Raw genomic sequence first — 21658 nt, forward strand, 5'->3', positions numbered from 1 at the left:
TGCAATTACAGGAATCCAGGCGGATATTCGCAGAACGAAAAGGGCAAACTCTTGGCAAAATTGTGAATGGTAGACCAACATTTGCACAGGCCATAAATTCCCAACATTCGCCAATGCCAATAAGTTGGGGCCGGGGTCTAAAGTTTTACATTGGTAACCGAAAAATATGCAAAGCAGTCATAATTTTACTTTAGAACCGAAATATTTTCGAACGAAATTGTTAGCAAACAAACTTTTTTATGCATCAACTAATTTCAATCAGCTAACAAAAATGTGCTTGCTGCCCTTTTCCCGCAACCGCAGAGCGAGCAAGATGGAGATGGAGCAAAAGCGCCGAAAACAAACAGAAAACTTTTGTCAATAATGCCGACGACGTTGTTGTGGCTTCAGTTTTCCTTATTGTCCCGGCTGCCCTTCTCATTGCAGTTGCCATCGCCGCCAATGTCTTAAGTCACAACTGATTGTGCTGAGTGGCAGTGACAATCGGTAGTTTGGGGCTCGCGGCTTAGACACAACCTGGGAAACTGCGAATGATCCGAATGATGCACCTGACCCGCCTTTCTCCTTGGAAACCAGTTCTACAATCAACTTTTCTGTCTGAAGACGGAAATACGTTGAAGGGACAGGGATGAACTCGCCATTTGTAAAAACCCATTTACTTAAAACTGGTTTGTTTTAACTGTTTTCATGAAAATGCTAATTAGGAACAGAATTGTTAGAGGCTACATAATCTTTGGTCCTATGAGCCGGATCACTGAAAAGAATAAACCTTATAAACTCTAAATAATTTTTTAAAAAAGGGTATTTAACTATTAGTCTGCCTTATTAGCATTTAACTCATCAATAATTTAACACGAAAGTGATGGCAAATTAAGGACATCCCGGATATATCTTTAAAAACTAGCTAAAACTGCTTACTCCAAAGCAGCAACCGCTACGCTTTAACTTGGCTAATACATTAATTAACTTTACCTCCGACCATTGTGTTTGAACACCACTTATTCGTGGGCTTATCATTGAGCCCGGCGAAGGATGGGATTGAAAAACAAATACTCAAACGTTACCCTGACCCCAAGTATTTTGGTTAACAATCACAACAAAAATAGGCGCGCAAAACTTTTAATGACCTAACGCCGCTGATTCAGCGTTGTAATTAACATTTAACGAGCACTCCGTCCCACTTTCATAGAAATGGGACTTAATACGTCGACCTTACGGAATATTATTTGCAGGTGAGCAACAGATTTTTGTGAAGAATGCGAGGCACCTGGGAATTATTCAATTTCGGCATCCATTTGCTAGATTTATGAGATCGTTTTTGGCTAAATTATTGCTTTGACGCCAAACTAATTATTTGCGTTAGTTTTCATTAAATAGACTTTCGATTTTGAATCCACTTTGGAATCTTGAAATGAAATGTTATTCTCAATTTGTTCCTAGCCTTTTTTGAAAAAACAAAATGTAGAGGTCTATGCACACTCATTTCTGTGTTAAACCATTTAACTTGAGTCATTTACGCTTTAATACTTCAAATTCTGCTATATATTTTATTATAATTATTATATTAAGTACTACAAGGTGTCACAAATAATTTTACAATAATTCTACATAACGCATACGCCACACATCAAGTACACGTCTGTTGTGAGAACTACAAGATATGAAGCCCCATACAAAAGAGCGCCACCTAGAAAATATAATACTGAGTAACATATAGCTTTCCAACACTAAAGTTCACCAAAGCTTTTGGGGGCTGAAACTCGGAAAGAAAGAGGCACCGGCTGAAGCTTCACATCTGGAGGCAACTCTGCCACCCCAAAACATATGTCCCGTCAGGCTGCACAAAGCTGCGCTGCTGAGAGCGCGGCGAGAGAGGACTGCGTGCCGCTTTTGCTGTTTACTGTCCGCTAGCGAAGTGTTTATAACGGAACTCTCAGTTCACTCGCGCTGAGGCTCTGGGAACGTTGTGCTCTGGACCGCCGAAGGAGTCAGCTCCACGCTGGGAGTACAGCCAGCCAGTTTATATATATACATGTACATGTACATTTGGCCTGAAGTGGGCAAAAGTGTGACAAACAGAACGGAAAGTTAGCATACTTTTGTGAGTGACGATTTGGCCAAATCGCGAGTTCAAGCCCCTCTATTCAGGATATCGAATATGTGAAAATGTGACCCAATTGAAAACGCGAAAACGGGTCGCAACTACACATAAACTGCATATATTTATACACACGCATATACATATATATATGTATATGTGTGCGGGCAAGCATAAGTACATCTGTCAATACAAGGAGGTAATCCCCCAAAGTCGATCCGATATACTGGGTGCGGTAGAATTGTTTAGCAAACACACACATAAATTAATAATCAACGTTTTTGGGCCTCGGGCAGCAAAAGTATCGGTTATGCGAGGGTGTGCGTGTGTTTGTTTTACTTCACAGCCAGAGCTGCAAAAAAAAAAAGAAAAGTTCAATCGCTGAAACTTCAGGCAAAACAGCCCGAAACGTTTCGCCTGCTGCTGCTTCTGCTGCTCTTTTCGTGGCTGTGGCACAGCTGATTGTCCAAGGCCTCACGCCGAACATGTTGGCTTGTTTGGTTTGAAGCTAAGGACCTGCACTCCTGGACACCTCCCCACCGAAAAAAAAACCAGAGTACTCTGGGCCTAGCTTCACGGTTTTACGGCTCTGAAGCACGCACCCAAAAGGGCAGCGCAGCGTGCACACGTAATAATAAAGCCATAATCAAAGGTAACCCGGGACAACGGAGCGTATGCGTGTTCCGCCAAGTCGGTGGCCTGACCAGCAGCTAATTGCTACGACACGCGGAATGCCAAGGATTCAGGAATTCATGGTCCAAATATTCGACACTTTTTGCACTCTGCGAAACTCTTGCAGGCAATATAGAACATTCTGGGTTGATAGATCTATTTTTGTATAGATTTTGGAATGTATAATTTACCTTAATTATAATTATTTTATGTTGCTTCAGTAAAATAATTCCGTTTTTATATATTTATTTTTATTATATTTTCAAAAACTCATTGTTGATGACACGTAAGCTTAGGCCTAAACATTTTATTATGATTTTATTCCTTTCATAATTTCATTAAAAATATATAATAATTTTTTTAATTAACAATAATAACAATTGAATTCACTTTGACCATGAATCAGATCGCAGAAAACGTTTAAAGCGAAAGTGTTTCCCCTCGAATTCAGAATTTCTCAATCTCAGATGGCAATTTAGCTGGCACCATATGCACATATTTGGCGCTCAAATCGAACCCTCCCCCCCCCCCCTTCAAGAACTCTCAACCCCCCCTAGGCAAAACACCTATTTATGGAGCACAAGTGGTTATCCAAAATACATATTCCACCCTCCCATTCCTGAGGAGCAGTTGCGGCCACACTTCGGCACTCAGCACCAGGGAAAACCACAAACAACGTCTGCAGATGGGGCACACTTCAATGTGTTTTCACTCATATCTAGTTTTCCGGTAGCATATTTATTTTCCACTTTAATGGAAAACATATGCCGTGGCATCAGTTCGTAGAAAACGCACTTGGCCAAGGTATGCCCATGTATCGTTTCCATCTAGATATGCCTTCTATTACATTTTGCGGCAGCCTGATTACGCTTAATTGTTTCTAATTGCATGTGTAATTTAATTAAGGCAATTGCACAGTTCACCTTGAACTATCGGCTCATCGGTGGGCCAGTGTGCAAACGTAATTCGATATGCGATGATTGCAATTGCGTTGCTTTCGCCTTACTGCTGTCTGCTCAGTGGAAAAATAAAATGGCAATCGATAAAGGCCACGGAGCCGGCTTCCCGATTTGATTGCAGTTGTTTCGCAGTCCATTGCCATGGCCACGATTATGTTTAAAAATAAAAAAAAAAAAACGAAAAGTTCTCAGAAATCGCTTGATTACACTGGGCCAACTTGATTGGCGGCCATCCGATTTGGTAACAAGGGTAGACATCCCGTTATTGCCACAAATCAGGCAACATTTCAACCTTTTCAGACCCTTTGCTCTAAATTATTCATTCCATTCAATCAATCAACGCATTTAATTTAACGCCTCTAGAAATATTGATTGAGCTTTAAGTATAGTCAAGATATCTTGAAGATACATTTTGTTATTATTATAGCAAACTAATCTCTAGAAATCTCTAGAGTTCCTGGATTTTTATTTTATTTTGGTTCATAATTCATTTTTAAATCCTATCACTTTAAGCACGTTTCCCATTTAAGATCATAAATCACACTCAAGATCCCTCTTCTCTGAATGATTTCAGGAATTATGAAGCTCTCTGACACCATGGCCACGCCTATAGAAGAAAAACTCGACCAAAACCTGAAGGTAACGCAAAGATTCTTCATATTTATAAATGTATATCTATTAAATATTAAATTATTAATATTTTAGGTGCGAACTGGAATGGTGCACGTGAGCGATGGCAAGAGCAGACCAGAACCGCTTCGACTTAATCTTACCATGGAGTTGCTTTCGCTGCAGAAGCTGGAAGTGGTAACACCAAGTAGTTGTCACCCCAATGGACCACCCATGGAATCAAAGGTATATATATATTTTCCCCTATAACATTTAACTTATTTATGAAATAATTCATCTTTCAGGAACGTATGGTTCAAATTACGCGCCAAAAACAAGGCGGCCTAGGACTGAGCATAAAAGGTGGCGCCGAGCATAAACTACCCATTTTGATATCGCGTATCTATAAGGATCAGGCTGCGGACATAACGGGCCAACTATTTGTTGGCGATGCCATCATCAAGGTCAACGGAGAATACATCACGGCATGTCCTCACGATGATGCCGTCAATATATTGAGAAACGCTGGCGATATTGTTGTGCTCACTGTTAAGCATTATCGCGCAGCCACGCCTTTCCTTCAGAAACAACGTGAGTAGCAGTGGGCTAGCATAGCACGATAAATAAGGATTGAATAACCCTCCTCAACATCCCAGTGACCAAGGACACACCCGACTCGGACAACGATGTCACATGTGCCGAACTGAAGGCTGACGAGGGCTACAAGTCATCCGTCAATAGTGGAACCATCAGTCGCAGTTGTAGTCGCCCCATGTCAATTTGCTCGGAGCCCGAGAAGCGCTGGACCGACGTGGTTGCCGGTGAGCCTTATTTATAAATAGGTTAACAAATTGTTCATTGATTATGTCCTAAGATAACAGAAATGTATCTCAAATCTTACGTACAGAAATGCTAATCAATTCATATATTTACACCTTGCAGTACCTCTAATGATGGCATATGTGACGAGGTACATCTATGGCACCGACAAGCTGCGACAAAATGCCTTCGAAGTTCGCGGTCTGAATGGAATTTCCACAGGTGTCATACACTGTGACGAACTGGCCATACTTAGTCAGTGGCTGAAATTGATAACAGACAATGTTGTGGGCCTGACGCATTTACAGGTAGGAGAGTTAAAGGCATATATATTCATAATTTAATCAATTGTGTATCCAATAGATGAAGCTATATAATAGAAACTTTGCTGTGGGCGAGCGCATTGAGTACATGGGCTGGGTGAATGAAGGTGTCATTAACAACAATATATCGTGGCAGAGCTACAAGCCCAGGTTTCTACTGCTCAAAGGCACTGAAGTGATGCTCTTTGAAACGCCACCAGTGAGTAGCAATCAATTGCGATAAGTTTCGATTATCTTAACTAATTTTTTCTATTAAATTATTAGCTAAATGTGGCTGGCATTAGTAAGGCTTTGGTGGTCTACAAGGTCTACCAGACCATGTTCCGCATTGTCAAGGAATCGGAGACCGTGGATAGTCGTCAGCATTGTTTCCTGCTGCAAAGTTCGGGTCATGAACCGCGCTATTTGAGCGTGGAAACCCGTCAGGAGCTTTTGAGAATCGAAAACAGCTGGAATGCGGCCATTGTGACAAGTGTCATCAAACTGGGCGTAGGTTTACACTTATATCGCATACCTTCACTCTCTAATTATATGTTAATTTTCCTCAGCGTAAGACCTTTGCCGTGTCGCATCATGGAAAAAGTGGTGGACTCACGCTGGACTGGCAAGCTGGTTTTTCATTAACCGAAGGAGCCGAATCCGCCACAGTTTGGCAGTATAAATTCTCCCAGCTGAGGGGCTCCAGTGATGATGGTAAATCGAAGCTGAAGTTGCATTTCCAGGATCACGATAGCCGTGCAATAGAAACCAAGGTAAGCTAAAGATACAAGTATACCATAATTTCATAATATATAAAAAGTTTAATATCCTGCAGGAGCTGGAATGCCAAGTCCTGCAAAGTCTGCTGTTCTGCATGCACGCGTTTCTTACGGCCAAGGTGGCATCGGTGGATCCAGCATTTTTGAGCTCAATCCAGCAGACTTAAATCAAAAATATTATGAGGGACAAGAATTCGCATGGACTCACACTCAAAATGATATATAATGAATATTCGTAAAGTGCATAGCAAATAATTCGAATATGAATGTTGGACTATAGGTATCGCATACATGATTGTCCGCTTGGAGTTATTATAAACGAGTACGCGCATATACATATGTATGTTGATATCTGAATGATTGTAATTGTAATTGGATACTGATATGGGTATATTTATAGCGCTGATAAAACTGAAAGTGAAATCTCTTGGTGCATTATAGTAAATTTTAAGCATACATAAGGCAATTACTTTAGGCATTTTTCCTATTACGTAGACTTGGTACTTACAAATTGACAACAAATTTATATTGTTTATAATCGATCGTTTCCGAATGTAGCCTTTAAAGTTAAATTAACCCTTAACCCTACCTACCTAACTTACGGATTGTTAAAACCACATAGGTCTGCCGATTCTGAATGTCAGAGAAATCTAATCGCTTTTTGCTATTAGCCGAAAAGATTATAATGAGTGGCCTTAAAGGCTTTAACCCGTGCTGTATCCTCTAGACATATATTTCTTCGGCGGTTTAACGAAAATTGATTGAAATATAAAAACCGTGTTTTGTGTGCGCTCTAATGAAAATTTAATTTTCGAAAAACGAATGCTTTAAGATCGGATTAATTGTTATTTTCTACTGAAGTAATAGCTGATGTCATAATAGATATATATAAAAATACCTTATAAAATAATATATATATATATAACATCCACCGAACAAATCTCAATGCACAGACGTAACATGAACTAGATTTTATAACTGTTATACATTTACTCAGAGCCAGTTAAGTGATTTCATCAGACACTCACTTAGGTCATTTGTCAATTCAGAATGTGTCTTTCGGTGGCAAGATCGTATTTGTTGCTAGCATATTGCATTGTACGTATTGATTTTAGGCGTTATTGCACAACATACAACTACATATTATCGAATTAGTTAGCGAATCATCGACGAGCACAAAAGATCATATATCTACACAAAAATATCAAGTTGGTGCATACGCAAATTGCAAAATCCCAAACAGCATAAGCAGAATATCACTAAAAATATGAAAGTATCTATAAACCATATACCACAGCTGAAAACAGAATCAAAAATATTTACTGTACATATGCTTAGCTCTATTGGGTTAGAATCCGCTCCTAGCTCCACAAAGTATATATGTATATGTATATGCATACCATAGCCGCAGAAATAATATTTGCATACAGTCCACACGACAAACCGATCCTAGTTGCACCCAAATCGCAATCCTAAGACCCCAAAAACCCGACCAACATACGTAATCTGCAAACACCGCAACATGTTATACGAGTATCCAATTACCAGGGGGAGTTAGAGCTCCCTCATCAGAACTAACCTACATACCATACATACATACATATATTTTTAATGCGAAGCTTACATAGTGCTGTATGAAGTACACGACATACAGATATATACATACATCCATATATATGCCACACACACACACACACACATATGTATGTTCCCCGAACTAAGGATACTACTCAAAAACTGCGATTCTGTAATAAAGTTCAATATTTATCCGGAACTGCGCTACTTGACAAAAATTCAACGATATGAAAACCATTTGTGTTGCTTTAGTTATGGTTCCCTATTTACTTTTATGCGTTTGCTAATTGAAATTATTGTACAAGAAAACCAAAACATTCGAATTGGAATAAAATCTAAATATCTAATCAAGAACACCGATTTGTATTTCTTTACTTTTCAGACCAGCACAGTTCGAGTTATTTCACCAAGAATAAAACTTCACTTTTTAGTAACTCAAAGTATAATAATTTATTTCAACAAATTGAAACAGAACTCATGGCTGTTAGTTCCGCTTCAGCGTGAAAGAAACTCTTAAAACAATGCTAAAATATCATACATCTATGTACAGAAATGAGTTTATAAAAGGGAATGTATTATTTCGATAACTCTCAATTGTTTGCTTAAAATGGCTGCTTTAAGCAAACAATCGTAGTTTTTTTTTTTTGGACGGGGTTAATTAGTCTAGAACAAACCTTTGCATATGACAAAATCCCCTCATGGCTGTTTGAGCGGATTTTGTAGTTCAACTCTGGCAGCTTTTGCTTCAGTTCCATGAGATATCCTATAACGTGTTTTAAAGCTTTTACATCATCGACTTGTGTATGTACAGATTATGTGCCCAATAATTTTGAGCCTCGATCGTGTCGTTAATTCCATTGGCATATGCAAACATTCTTTCAAGGAGTTCTCGATAGATTAACTGACAAGTGTTTCGCACTTTCGGACTTGATATTATCTACACAGCATCGTATATATATGAGTATGCTATAACTGGGCATTAACCATACGAACTACAAGCTAATCTTAACTTAGAACTTATGGTTTGAAGCTGCGTTTGCTTGTGGGTTTTCTTCTTTTTTTTCTTTGGTGCCGAAACCTAAGTACGTTGTTTGCGAAATTGCTGCCGATCCTTCTGCGGATCTGCGCCAAATGTCGAACCAAAAACACAAACTCTCCTGCAAAGCCACAATCTACATACGTGAACATCGGTTGTTGGTAAATTTCCAAATCTAAACGTAGTAAATTTGAAAACGGGCCACTGGTCGAACTCAGACATCGACGGGTTCCTTGGCGGTCTCCGTGTCGGTTAATCGCACCACGGTGACCTCGGTGGTGACCCCGTTCAGCACCATTGCCATCGATTGCTGATCTCGCCATGGTGTGGTCAAAATTGTGAACCGCTGACGCAGACTTCCCGGCGTGGAAAGTAGTTTAAATATCGCCACGGCAGGAATCATCACAACCGAGGAACCAGCTATGCACCAACCCAGCGCATTGGCCCAACTGGGATACACATAGTCCGCATATGTCAGTGGCTCGTAGCCAATCAGCCCGTAAACCGTGATGAAGAGCAGGAAAATTGGTGCCACAAATCGCCAACACACCTGCCAGTATCTTCCCGGTGGAAAACCAATCATGTCCCGTATATCCTCGCTAAATCGATTGGTTCCGTAGATCCAGGACACGGCGATTGCCTCAAAGAACACGGCCACCAAAATCGAGTAGCCAGCAGCGTAACGATCCAGCAGATGGAAGAAATAGAAGCCACCCTGAGTGCAACTGGCCAAACCGACCACGAAGTACAGGGAAAACAGTCCAGCTACAAACAGCTCTCGGTTTCTTTTGATCTTGGGAAACTCGTCGCTCAAAGCTGTGATTATAGCCTCTGAACCACCAAACTGTAAGAGTTGTACAATTAGTTTAAGGTCGATATAGAGTATAGGTTATATCTACCGAACTATCCAAGCCCAAAGTTAGCAGCATCATGAAGAATATTAGAGCCCAGAAAGTGCTGGCCGGCATGGTGGCAATGGCAGCTGGATAGACCACGAAAACCAGACCAGGTCCTTCGGTGGCAACATCTTCAATTCTTACACCCAGTGTGTGGGCCATGTAACCCAGCACGGAGAATATCACAAAGCCGGCTATAAAGCTGGTAGCCGAGTTAATGAAACTGGTTAACAAAGCATCCCTGTAATCAAGTTAAGTAATAATTTAAGTGAGGAATTATTGAAGTATAAGACTTGCAACCTACTTGTATACATTGTTATGGTATTTATTATAGGATGCATAGGCCAGCAGCACTCCAAATCCTGGACCCAATGAGAAAAACACCTGGGTGGCAGCATCCACCCAGACCTCAGCCTTATAGATGGCACTAAAGTTGGGCGTAAGATAATACTGAATGCCCAGAAAAGATCCCGGCAGTGTGAGCCCTCTGATTAGAAGAATCAGTAGCACTGCATAGGGAAAGAGGGCAGTAAACCACACAACCTTGCCCGAAGTGCTGATACCCTTCCACAGGGAGAAGTAACAAATTAAGTAGACAATCAGAAGGCACAGCGCCATGTCCCATTTGATGGCGCCCAAGTCATGGATTCCCTCGCTGCGGTTCAGCTCCAAAATGTAGCGGCTATACGAGAAATTAAATTTAACTACAATTATAAAGTGAATATTTCAGCAAACTCACTTAAAATATTCCGATGCTGCGGACTGAAAACCCTCCACATGGCCAACCGCTGACGTATCCAAGCTCGAACCATTCATATATGTCTCATTGTAGAGCAGGCTTTGATTTCCCATGGCATACAAGTCACTATAGTTACCAATAACCGGAACACGAGATGCATTTTGGCTCTCAAACTGATAAGAAGTTAGAATTAATAAGGATTCATTTATATTAAATGGTTATGTATCTAGTTACCGGTCTACAATTTGGTGTGTTCCAAATATTATTACACGACGTCCAAGGCAGCGAGTTGGTGAAGGATGCAAAAAAGAAACGCAACGACCAGGCAATAATCACATTGTAATAGAAGTCCACATAGAAGGCTATCAGCACCACGGCATATCCAATTCCTGTAAGTTAAAGTGTCTTATCCATGAAGTTCTTGTGATTAATTAGTTAGTAGTTAGTAATTACCTTTGAAGAGGGGCACCAAGCGACCCCAGCAGGTTATGGCACCCTTACGATTGTGCTGACCCAGGGCCAATTCCATATAGAACAGAGGAATGCCACCGACCACCAACATAATGCCGTAGGGCACAAGAAAAGCGCCTAAAATTTCACATATTTTTAAATTAAATCTAGTCTAAGAGAACATACGGATTCAATAAAATTTGATTATATTTCAATGAACTGGAAGCTACGATTCCAAATCACAATCGTAGATATTCTCCGCATTACATCCGGTAATTTTTAACCAACTTATTTTCGAGCTGTAGAAACAATCAATATGTTTTCTATGATAATGATTGCATCATAACCATCACATATTGAGACTGACCCGTGTCACAATCTGTGCATTGTTCGCGCTGCCCCCTCATCGACAAACATAATTACACACACAGTTTCTATATAGACACACTCGACCTTTATGTATATGTTCGATGGCACACAAAATCAAATTGTTTTACAAGTGCCACTCTAAGGACATTTTAAAAACATTAACAGCAGCAGCAAGCTGGCGGGTGAGAGGCGGAATATGCGGGGAAAAACCCAACTCGGCTGTCTCCTGCAGTCATCGCCGTCATCTCCGTCACCTCCGGAAAAGCAGCCGAGCCAAAGTTACACGCCCCTTTTGGGCCAGACAATTGGTTAGAGTGCCATCGATACTTTGTCGAGTGGCAGGGGATGATGTTCTATGATTTGATTATGTCTATTAGCAGGCAAAGTGGCCGACGACAAAGTCGTCTAGGGCCAAAACCCACATACACCCAACTGTATGCAAGGGCGTTCGGTGCAAAGTATATCTACAAAGGGTCTGCCAGCTACGGTGCTTCCTTCTGTCGTGTCAATTATGTCGGAAATTTAAAACAAAACCGTCTAAACTGAAGTCGGGGGCATCCATGACGCTCGTCTCTGTTGTTGAAGCCATAATTTCCGTTGCTTCAAGTGCATTTCCACCATTTTCCAGCAGCTCGTCGGAGACACTGTGGAAATATGTGCCTCTAATTCGATTCCCATCCCGTAATTCGGTCAAAACTTGTCCAATTTTAAACGGCCAAGTGTTGGTTATTGCTTGACTAGCAAATTGATATTCTATTGAATTATTGAAAGTTATGCCTACTTAAATGCTTGTGAATAACTTTTTACATGTATTTGTGTAGGACTATTCTGGTTTAAGCTGAGGTGCAAAGTCTCACCATTAAGTCCTTCAGTTCCAAATAGAAATCTAAACTTTTAGACAAATTTAAGAATAAAGAATATAATTTATTGAAATACATAGTTAACCCAAGTACAATCAAGTGCGTATGCGCGATCTTAGTTTGAAAAAAAGCCAGGCAGCTCCTTGAGTTTTAGCCCTAATCCAGAACAATGTGGATGGCACAGCCTGTTGCTGCCACCAAAGCTTCCACTTCCGAGTTGCAGGCAGCAGGAAAATGGGAAACAGAATAAATAATACCGACTAAGCTGTGGTAATAATCGCAACCTGAGCGAGTTGCTGCCCCTGGCAACGGACATAAAATGGAACTTAAGCTGAAGATGGAGCTGGAACCACTGATTGAACGCAATGAAGCGTATAAATATAACAATTTATTATTATGATTTTAAAGCAGCAGCAGCAGCAGCGACCGGGGGTTAGCAGGAGGAAAAAAAGAAAACTCATAAAATAGTAATAACTATATCGAAGGCCCTGTGTGCCACATCCATTCACGACGCATCAGCGGGAAAGTGCCGCAATCAGAGGGAAAATGGGGAGGTGGAGACATGGAGACATGTTTCGCACATGAATTTCCCACAATGCGATGGTGGAAAGTGCTCCAGCAACAAAAGCCTAGAGAACTCCACATAAGCAGGCTGACATATTGCCAAGAAAATGGGGTGAAAAAGTGTGACAGAGGGTAAGCAGGCCAAATGCGATTATGACTGCCAGATTTAGTTGTCATACAGAAGCACTTAACTTTTGGAATTGTTTTGAATGATGGCGTCGGCGATGAGGATCAGGAAGCGAAGTAAGTGTTCGACTGTGTGTCCTTTGCCGCTCTTTTAGCGGGGAAAAGCCCTGCAATTTGACAAAGGAACCATTCCCGCACCACCCCACCGACAGCACTTCGCACCACTTTGACAAAGTGTTAACAAGGCCGAAAGGGAAATTCAGAAAGCGGAAAGAGGAAAGCGACGGGTTCCGTGGCGAGCCCAATGATGTGTAAAGCCATATAAATTATATTCACTCAGCCAGAGCGATTGACGAAATGTCTTTATCCCCTAATTGGCCAGTTCACACGGAGAAAAATCACCAACATTGGCTGAAAGTATCTTAAATGAAGTATAAAGAAAGTATCTTAAAGGTATGATATGGTTTTAAGATTATCATAAAACAGTCTAATAACATTAGAGCGCCTTTAGACACCTTTTTTTTATTTATGTATCCAATTTAATAGTGATCTTCTTCTGTATAATAGTGTAGGATCTAAAAGAATCTACTTACCACCGCCATTTTTGTAGCACAAATAGGGAAATCTCCAGACGTTTGCTAAATCGACGGCGAATCCAATAACCGATAATAAAAAATCCACTTTGCCGCTCCATGTTTCGCGCTCGTCGCTGATGCTATTGTTATCGTTATCGTGTGGCGTGGGCGTCTTTGATTTGGATATATGTCCGGTTGGTGACATCTGCGACTATATAACCCGTCGTGTCCTTGACCCAAAATGTGGAGATCCCGCCGCCGCACTTTGAAATCTGTGAAAATCGCAGCACTCAAAATGGGTCAGTTGCGCAGATATGCCAGAAATAAGAACCATATTCAATGATTTAAATCCCAGTACCCCACGCAAAATCCAAAACCCTTCACCAATCAATGGGCTTCAATAAGTGTGTGTCCAGGGCACTTGAAACCTGTTTGGCAACGACATGTGCTTACCCAGCCCTTGAAGAGCTCGTTGGCACATTACGCATACGACAGGTGGCATGTTCAAACACACTGGGCAGCAAACACTTGACCATCCACACCACAGAACAAGAACATACATACATATGTACATATATCCGTCTATATGTATGTGCCCAACTCTCGGGCATCTTTGCGTGTAATGAAACCACAAACACGTCAAACAATTAATCTGATCTACTTAATTCCTCCCCGCTGACTTTAATTGCCCTGAGTTGCGATCAATTAAGCGAAATGCAGATTGAGTGCTTAAAGTACTCGGAGCTGCGCTGGGTTAATTTATGACTAGAATCCATCTTTTTGTTCCAGATTCGATGGCAATCTTAGTTGGCCAGTTTACAAAGTATTACAGTAATATTAAAGAATATTAAAAATTTGGTGTGGTGTTTAAATTAACAACTTTAAATTAGTGTTTAAATTTTACATTCTTTCTTTATTGCTTTCTTATCAAACATACAACACATTTTGAAGTTATCACCTATCAGTATTTCCATCTGTAATCATTAACATTTTAAATTTTTGCATTTTACAGCGATTTTTTAACACCATGCCCAACATGATTCAGCTAATGAATATTTAATTTTTGATCTCTTTAAGCCAGCTGCACTTGAAAACTAGGTTCTTAAAGATATTATGTTGTTTATTTGTTGCTCGCTTTAAATTATTCAGTTATTCTCCTCATTCGATTTTATAATTCCCATCGCAGTTATTTGAATGCATACCTAAAAACTGGTTTATATGCTTACTTACCTTATAAATATCAAGCTCAAATCATGTAGTTGCTCCAATCCATTGTTAAATAATCCTTGAGACTTTTGAAAAATATCCAGAAAACTTAGAAAAAAGCTCCACACAACCAATGCCGAATGCCAAACCCGAATTTCACTTCACATTCACATGGGCGGAGGTGTTTAAATTTTTTTGGAAAACTTTCAACTTGAGGGCCGTGTTGGAAATTTCAAAATCGGAGCTGTTGCGCCTTCGGTGACATGCGAGCGTTTGCAAATGGCTGCTGGCCAGCGGCTGCTTTTATAGCCCGCGACAAGTGGTTACCGTTACGTCGGCTGCATCTCTTATCACACTCACACACAACCCAACACTCGCCAACACACACACACACACACACCAGCGCCACTTATGTGCGGAAAAGTTTTGTGTGTGTGTCAAGCGCAGCGGTGAAGTTGAACCTCTAGAGCTGAAATCCCAATTCTGAAAGCCAGAAGTCGCATGCGCCAAGGAAACGTCGACGGAACCGGAACGGAAGTGACCAATTAGAGTTGCCTTATATATACAGCGACAACGTGGCGTATACGCGATGTGCGTGTACTGGTGCACACTGTCTCTGTGTGCGACAGCATTCGCTGTACGTGTGCGCTGTTAACTGAGGATGCTGCTGTTAACTTGAGAGACATTTCTGCTGGGCCATGTTAACCCGCTGTTTTCTTTGAATTGTTGGAAAAGGTTGTTTTAATTTATGTATATAATAAATATACATTTTATATAATTTATTTTATTTCAGAGTCAACATTCTTCTTTGTATTAAATAGCGCATTAAATATAAGGTAACAATAAATAAGATTCCATTTCTCCTTTTGAGCGAAATATATATCTTCTTGGCAACTAGAGGGTTAAGCACTGTTAGCCCTACTCTATATTGGCTTTCATCTTGTGCAATCCCCTGCTCTGGTTCACACTCTTTCCCAATATTCCCACAACTGACTCGCAAACATATTTCGAAAACTTTTCGAAAACGCTCGCGTGCATTGCTCAGAATATCTTTTTTTAAATACCAGAACCGAGAGCAGTTGGCAACGAGCGGTCGTGTACTACGGATGCGTGAACGACCAATCTGCGGATTTCGTCTAAAAGTGCAGCCGTTTGTTTAAATACATACAAAATTACATATGCGTGTAGAAGAAGTCAGGGCACTTAAGGATTTTCGCTAAAGTGCGTGTGTCTACGTTACCGCTGGACGAATTCTTTGCGAATCTACGCTGGCGAAAAATAAGAATTCCGAAACAATCGCAAAGGTTTTTATATAAGAGGCAAGCGGGCATTATTTTTAATTTAGCTGTTGATATTATGCATAAAGCGAAGAGAGAAAACAAACATCAAAACAGAATAGAATCAGCGAAGCCGGGAGAGTGCCGAGAAGAATTCTACGGCCTGGTTCTGAAATCTTTTTTCCTCAAATTCCGACCGTGTGTGTACGTGTCAAAATATTTATACGCGCACACGCTCCACGGATTATTTGTTTGGTGAATTTCCACCAGGCACAGTCTGCATATATCTATCTACATATGTCCGTTTACCAGGAAGCGAATATACAAATCCCAATTCAGCCGATCAATTAATCTCTTAATTTACTTTAGCCGCGTGCAGGAACAGCAACAAAAGATACATCCATTAATGCAGATACTAGCGCGTATAAAATAAAGGAATCGCACAGATATAGAAATGTTTTCCTTTGGTGTTTCTGCTGCTGTTTCTGCTGCTGTCGCTATAAATATTTACAACGCCCGCCTTGTATACAAAGTGTAAATATGTAGATACAATCTGCTAGATACATTCGCGTACATAAACTGTTTCAATTGTTTTATTGGCCCGCTCATGGACAAAGCTGCGCAGAATTGAAAGTGAATCAAGTGCTATGAACCAGTCCAGTAAATAAAAAACTGACTTGCAACCACATAAACAGCCAAAATGTCTAAGAAACCACGTGGAAACATTCACAAGATACGAGAGTTCGAATTGGAGAAGGTGAGTGATCGGATATGATTCAATCCGAAATCGAATTGTAATACTCATTCATTTCCGCGCGACTTGTGACCCATTATTTTTATTTTTTTTATGGTTTACCGCGCCGCCATAAACAAATATGCAGATAGAGAAAGGTATTAAGAGTTCGTCTTGGCCCAGTCGGTATGATGGGCAATCTGCCAATTGTCTCTTCCCCGGGAAATCGTCTACAATACAACTGGGAAAATGCCATGTTAACGATTAGATTTCTGATCATTAAACACAAACAGCAATGGTCAGCGTCTCGTTCTCGAATACAGTAATGTTTAATAGGTCTAGGTAACGCATTCTATACATACATATATGTAGTATATAGTTGCCCAGTGCATTTGCACATTTAATTGTTCAGATATAGTTGAGGTGGGTCTTTAACGAGGCGTTGCACTTCGCAAGAAGCTCTCTTTGATTTTTTCGCATAAAAGGCAAATGTATTAGTGAGTCAATTAGTTCGTTAATAATGGAATTCTGTTTATGAACACGTGTTGCATTCTAAATCTAAATGAAAACAGCAAGTGGTGCAAATCAAGTATATATACTTTGAGTTCCAGAACATGAGGTTCAAACTTTTTAAAGGCATTAACTTTGGTGTAACTTCTACATAACCTATTTTTAGTTTAAGTTTTAACAAAATATGTGCCCACCAATATTCTCTATTTCAATTTAAAGATATTATGGTTCCATGAAGTTTTTCTATCCCCATTGAATACATCTATGCATATATCGCAGCTGTTTTAATATGCCATCTATATATAGATCCAGCTTGTGGACGAGTTTGATATCATACAGATCGTTGGCGAAGGATGGTTCGGGAAGATTCTACTGGTGGAGCATCGGGGATCACAGACGGAGATGGTCCTGAAAGCTGTACCCAAACCATATGTGACATTGCGTGACTTTTACCGGGAATTCCACTATGGACTCCACTTGGGAGTCCATCGACACATTGTGACCACCTACGACGTGGCCTTTGAGACAGCGGGCTTCTACGTTTTCACCCAGGAGTATGCTCCACTAGGTGGGTAACTCCTATAATAACAATATTTATATATCTATATATTAAATATCTTCAAATTGCAGGGGATCTCACATCGAACGTGACCGATTCGGGTGTGGGCGAAGTTTACAGCAAGCGGGTGGCGAAACAATTGGCCTCGGCCATTGACTACATGCATTCAAAGTAAGTTGTACTGTATCTTAAGTGAACGAAAGGATCTTTTTCTAAAATTCGCACTCCTCTTGAGGCATCATATAACCCTAGAAATATTTCCCATTCCACAGAGACATAGTGCATCGGGACATAAAGCTAGACAATGTGCTCATCTATCGCTCGGACTTCCAGCGCATCAAGCTCTGCGATTTCGGCGAGTCCTTTCCCACAGGCTCCACTGTGGAGCGACGCAACGAGTGGTTGCCCTACAGTCCGCCAGAAGTATTAGAAATTAAGCCCGAGGGCAGTTACAAGTAACTATTACAATCCTTTTCAAAAATCCTTCGATTTGAGATCGAATATATTTACACATTTCCAGAGCCGATCCCAGCCACGATGTTTGGCAGTTTGGCATTGTGATTTTTGTGTGTCTAACTGGCTGTTTGCCCTGGCAGAAGGCTGCCTCCGATGATCCGCGCTATGTGCGCTATCTGGCCTGGCAGGGCGGACTTATGATGATGCCGCTGCGGCGAACTCCACGACTTTTCAAGCTGCTCACCTCGAATGCGCAGCGGATGTTCAAGCGCTTCTTTGCCAGGATCTCCAATCGACCCAAGAGCCTGGCCGATGTTACCAAGTTCCTAGACGACCGATGGCTGGCCAAGACCGCCCAGAAGGAGATGGCCGAGTACGAGACGGACGAACTGTGCCCCTCCATGTACTCCTTCCACAGCAGCCCGGATGAGAAGAACAAGCTGCTCTACACCCTGGCCGACTGCGGTATCGAGACCAATGTGGACCGGCAGCAGAAGAAGAACCGCATCAAAGACTGGATAGAGTCGTCCATCATTACGGAGGAGGACGAGGTGAGAGTTGGCATAAGGAATGGGGTTCTTATTGGGGAGGTGAAGTAACTAGACAGAAATACCTACCTAGCATAAAGATTGGTTACATGTTAATGGCCGCCAACTTTGTTGCAGGAGGAGAACGAGGAGACCAATTCGGCATCCCCATCCTCGTCGGTCTCGCGCGAGCCGCTACCCGGGCATATATCGTCGCTGCGCAAGCCCACAAGTCCGGCGGAGAGCGCAAAGGAGATTAACAGCACCCTGAAGGACGCCACCCAAAAGCACTTCGATCCACGCACGGGTGCACTGCAGCAGGGACCCAGCGAGATGGGTCAGGTGGCCATGGCGTATTCCAAGTCGGCCAGTCCCGCCTCCAACTACAGCACCACAGCGTCCACGCTGAACAACGCGGACAGCCTAATGACACTGGGCTCGCGGCAGGATCTGCTGGCCAGCAACCTGACTATGTACACGTCCATGGAGACCGAATTGAATCGTCTAGGTGAGGCTGATCCTCGGCTGAACCAGCGCACCCAGAGCAACAATCCCCTGCTAACCACCTTCGATGTGAACACCAATCCCGCCGCAAAGAACTCAATTGGAGTGGGCACCCGCGGCTCCAGTCGCAGCATCCTCAAATCCTCCATAGCCACCGCCGCTTATCCCGCTTTGGGCGCTTTTAACCACGGCCAGAGCCACAGCCTGCAGCAGCTCAACCAGCACCTGCAAACATCCACGGGCCTAACACCCAGCAAGAGCTCCTTCTTTCGGCGATGACAAGACCGCCGACTCTAATTGTCACTAATAGTCATCCTTGCCGCACTTTCAGAGCTTCGCGATGCCCGGCACTCGAGCTACGCTAATCTCCCATATGCTTCTCAAGTTAAAGACAGTGCCTACGGATCGGTCGATGTCAGCGAGATGGCGGTGGCGGCCAGCAGAAGTCCCTCGCTGATGAAGGACACCGCCTACGATCGCACCACCAGCTCCAGCAGCCACAACATCGCCCGGCGACAGCGCAGATAGCTTCCCAGGGGGACAGACGAGCGGCCACTGATTTAAAAGTTCCAATAAATAGATAACGTACATTTCTTAAGTGGCGACCACTCCTTTACTTTTGGAAAAGCATTAGATGGAAAACGCAACGCAGACGAGGGGGGTGTGTTCTTATAAAAGTACGTTTCATTTATTCACGCATCATTCATCTCAACAGCCCAAAAGACGAGCAGCGCTCACTTCAGAGGAATGAAACGGGAGCTGTGGGTGGCACCGATACCAGGACGACCGTGCTTGACGGGCTTGTAGGTCAGGGCGAACTCGCCCAGGTAGTGACCGATCATCTCGGGCTTGACCTCCACCTGTGGATGGGGGAAAATGGGGTGTTAGTTGTGTGGATCTAGGATCTAGATGGGGACATTGAGAGGGGTTATCTTTTAGAGCTCTCTACCTAGTTTGTCAATCACTTTCAAATGATAATCTTCATCTTCTTAGCTCCAACCTAACCAAGATGCATGAGGAGCATTTTGGCGGGAACAAGGATTAGCGATTGACACACCATGTAGTGCTCTAAAAAGTTGTCCTTCTCTGTTTCACTCTTACCTGTCCGAAGTCCTTGCCGTTGTAGACGCCAATGATGGAGCCGGTCATCTCGGGTACGATGATCATGTTCCTCAGGTGGGTCTTGACAATCTCGGGCTTCTCATTTGGCGGTGCCTCCTTCTTGGCCTTGCGCAGCTTCTTGATCAGAGCCATTGGCTTGCGCTTCAGTCCGCGGGAGAAACGCCTGCGGGCACGGCTGTGCATCAGCTCCACCAGCTGGTTGCTAAATTGGGCGAAGGAATCACATTTATTTGCTGATTACAGCGGGCGTTTTGGGGGCTGGCAACTCACTTGGGCATGTCCAGAAGCTGGTCCAAGTCGACACCGCGGTAGGTGAACTTCTTGAAGGTACGCTTCTTCTTCAGATTTTCATCGACTTGCTGCATAGAACGAAAAAAAACACCGACATTAGTTTCACATTCAGCCGGTAAATCGCGCTGCGAAACTCCAGAATAACATCAGCAGCCGTGCAACGAAGTCTTCTAATGGTGTTTCGTATGGCATTTTGTTCGATACCCGCACGGATGCCGAGTTTTTCATTGGATTTTTGTATAGATATTTACATCGGCCATCTTTTTTGGTTGCGCACAAAAACGGAAAGAGATTTAAAGCAGTGTGACCGCGCAAACGTACGCTAAAAATACCGGCTGAACAGTGAAAATATACTACAAATACCATCGTGATATTTTAGACATACCGACACAACATAAAAACGGATTCTACATTTACAAAGTTATTTATTAGTTTTATTAAATATAAGTCAAACTAATATCAATTTATCGCTTCTTGGATGTTCTTTTCTATCTTCAATATGTACTATGAATTAATATTTCGCGATGTTTGCTTAGTTTGTGAAACTTAGCTACGGGATCAGCTATAAATTTGCAGTGACTTTTGGCGGCATTTAAATTATATAAATTTCTTATTCTAAGAACATACTCATTGAAAAGTTATTTACTAATTATAAATGTGAATAAAAATTGTTTACAGGTTCAATATCAAGTAAATTTCTGCTATTTATAACTCATTTATGAAATCATATTGTTATATTTGTTATGAATAGATCAATTTGTTTTGCATGCTTTTTTTGCAAATTATTCAATTAGCCACGAACGGTCTGCCTAATTTTAGGGTAGGGTGGAACAAGAAGAAATGTGTTCGATTTTATCGATGTTTCCAACCATTCTGCTTGCGGTACAAAAGAGTGGCATCACTGACAAGGTGTGTGAATTCGCTAACTAAAAAGTTTTAAAATCTTGTTAACATGTCAAAAAAGATAGGAATAATAATACCACGATATCTTATTAATAGATTCTGCTAACTTTTTACTTAATGCTTCTATCAGCTTTATACAATA

At 41.8% G+C, this 21658-nt stretch overlaps 4 protein-coding genes across 12 annotated transcripts; 2 read left to right on the forward strand and 2 right to left on the reverse strand.

The window, feature by feature from the left end:
* Positions 1-1933: 1933 nt before the first annotated feature.
* On the forward strand, positions 1934-8162 carry Syn2 (Syntrophin-like 2). Of its 4 annotated transcripts, none has more exons than NM_166179.4 (10): positions 1934-2297; positions 4304-4368; positions 4435-4584; positions 4644-4929; positions 4995-5159; positions 5281-5465; positions 5521-5679; positions 5745-5969; positions 6029-6232; positions 6295-8162. In NM_166179.4, the coding sequence occupies exons 2-10, from the start codon at positions 4309-4311 to the stop codon at positions 6403-6405; spliced, it is 1545 nt and encodes a 514-aa protein (NP_725587.1). In that variant the 5' UTR covers positions 1934-2297; positions 4304-4308; the 3' UTR covers positions 6406-8162. The 4 variants fall into 4 exon arrangements, with proteins under 4 accessions (NP_725587.1, NP_725588.1, NP_788381.1 ...); NM_166180.4 differs by having other exon boundaries at positions 1934-2101; NM_176201.3 differs by lacking the exon at positions 1934-2297 and having other exon boundaries at positions 4263-4368; positions 6295-6702.
* An 80-nt stretch (positions 8163-8242) lies between these two features.
* On the reverse strand, positions 8243-14914 carry DAT (Dopamine transporter). 2 transcript variants are annotated; one of them, NM_079039.4, is made up of 8 exons: positions 14659-14914; positions 13447-13700; positions 10938-11072; positions 10719-10873; positions 10485-10657; positions 10050-10427; positions 9749-9986; positions 8243-9693 (listed from the first exon to the last, which is right to left on the reverse strand). In NM_079039.4, exons 2-8 carry the CDS (start codon positions 13631-13633, stop codon positions 9064-9066), a joined length of 1896 nt encoding a protein of 631 aa, NP_523763.2. In that variant the 5' UTR covers positions 13634-13700; positions 14659-14914; the 3' UTR covers positions 8243-9063. Both variants share the same exon structure in this region, with proteins under 2 accessions (NP_523763.2, NP_001261026.1).
* Positions 14915-15698: 784 nt separating this feature from the next.
* On the forward strand, positions 15699-19796 carry CG4945 (uncharacterized protein). Of its 4 annotated transcripts, none has more exons than NM_166182.3 (8): positions 15699-15953; positions 16445-16668; positions 17461-17722; positions 17785-17884; positions 17986-18168; positions 18234-18720; positions 18835-19204; positions 19532-19796. In NM_166182.3, exons 2-8 carry the CDS (start codon positions 16612-16614, stop codon positions 19726-19728), a joined length of 1656 nt encoding a protein of 551 aa, NP_725590.1. In that variant the 5' UTR covers positions 15699-15953; positions 16445-16611; the 3' UTR covers positions 19729-19796. The 4 variants fall into 4 exon arrangements, with proteins under 4 accessions (NP_725590.1, NP_001286492.1, NP_788383.1 ...); NM_001299563.1 differs by having other exon boundaries at positions 15699-15938; positions 16529-16668; positions 19586-19796; NM_176203.3 differs by having other exon boundaries at positions 15699-15938; positions 16281-16668; positions 18835-19796.
* On the reverse strand, positions 19788-20906 carry RpS15 (Ribosomal protein S15). 2 transcript variants are annotated; one of them, NM_137292.4, is made up of 4 exons: positions 20865-20906; positions 20593-20681; positions 20302-20524; positions 19788-20060 (listed from the first exon to the last, which is right to left on the reverse strand). In NM_137292.4, the coding sequence occupies exons 1-4, from the start codon at positions 20871-20873 to the stop codon at positions 19935-19937; spliced, it is 447 nt and encodes a 148-aa protein (NP_611136.1). In that variant the 5' UTR covers positions 20874-20906; the 3' UTR covers positions 19788-19934. The 2 variants fall into 2 exon arrangements, with proteins under 2 accessions (NP_611136.1, NP_725591.1); NM_166183.3 differs by having other exon boundaries at positions 19872-20060; positions 20593-20906.
* Between the last annotated feature and the right edge of the window lie 752 nt (positions 20907-21658).

Source organism: Drosophila melanogaster, chromosome 2R (assembly GCF_000001215.4).
Source record: "Drosophila melanogaster chromosome 2R".
NCBI classification, from domain to species: domain Eukaryota; kingdom Metazoa; phylum Arthropoda; class Insecta; order Diptera; family Drosophilidae; genus Drosophila; species Drosophila melanogaster.

Bases quoted from the DNA above. Each gene is read 5' to 3' on its own strand.
- RpS15 (NM_137292.4), bottom strand. The intron at 20,525-20,592 runs GTGAGTTGCCAG...CGCCCAATTTAG, and splicing joins CAGCTTCTGGACATGCCCAA to CAACCAGCTGGTGGAGCTGA. The intron at 20,061-20,301 runs GTAAGAGTGAAA...CCCCATCCACAG, and splicing joins ACGGCAAGGACTTCGGACAG to GTGGAGGTCAAGCCCGAGAT.
- CG4945 (NM_176203.3), top strand. From the start codon at position 16,612: ATGTCTAAGAAACCACGTGGAAACATTCACAAGATACGAGAGTTCGAA. The intron at 16,669-17,460 runs GTGAGTGATCGG...ATCTATATATAG, and splicing joins GAGAGTTCGAATTGGAGAAG to ATCCAGCTTGTGGACGAGTT. The intron at 17,885-17,985 runs GTAAGTTGTACT...CCCATTCCACAG, and splicing joins ATTGACTACATGCATTCAAA to AGACATAGTGCATCGGGACA.
- DAT (NM_079039.4), bottom strand. From the start codon at position 13,633: ATGTCACCAACCGGACATATATCCAAATCAAAGACGCCCACGCCACAC. The intron at 11,073-13,446 runs GTAAGTAGATTC...GTGAAATTTTAG, and splicing joins GTGCTACAAAAATGGCGGTG to GCGCTTTTCTTGTGCCCTAC. The intron at 10,874-10,937 runs GTAATTACTAAC...TTTAACTTACAG, and splicing joins CTTGGTGCCCCTCTTCAAAG to GAATTGGATATGCCGTGGTG.
- Syn2 (NM_176201.3), top strand. From the start codon at position 4,294: ATGATTTCAGGAATTATGAAGCTCTCTGACACCATGGCCACGCCTATA. The intron at 5,680-5,744 runs GTGAGTAGCAAT...TTAAATTATTAG, and splicing joins TGCTCTTTGAAACGCCACCA to CTAAATGTGGCTGGCATTAG. The intron at 5,970-6,028 runs GTAGGTTTACAC...AATTTTCCTCAG, and splicing joins CAAGTGTCATCAAACTGGGC to CGTAAGACCTTTGCCGTGTC.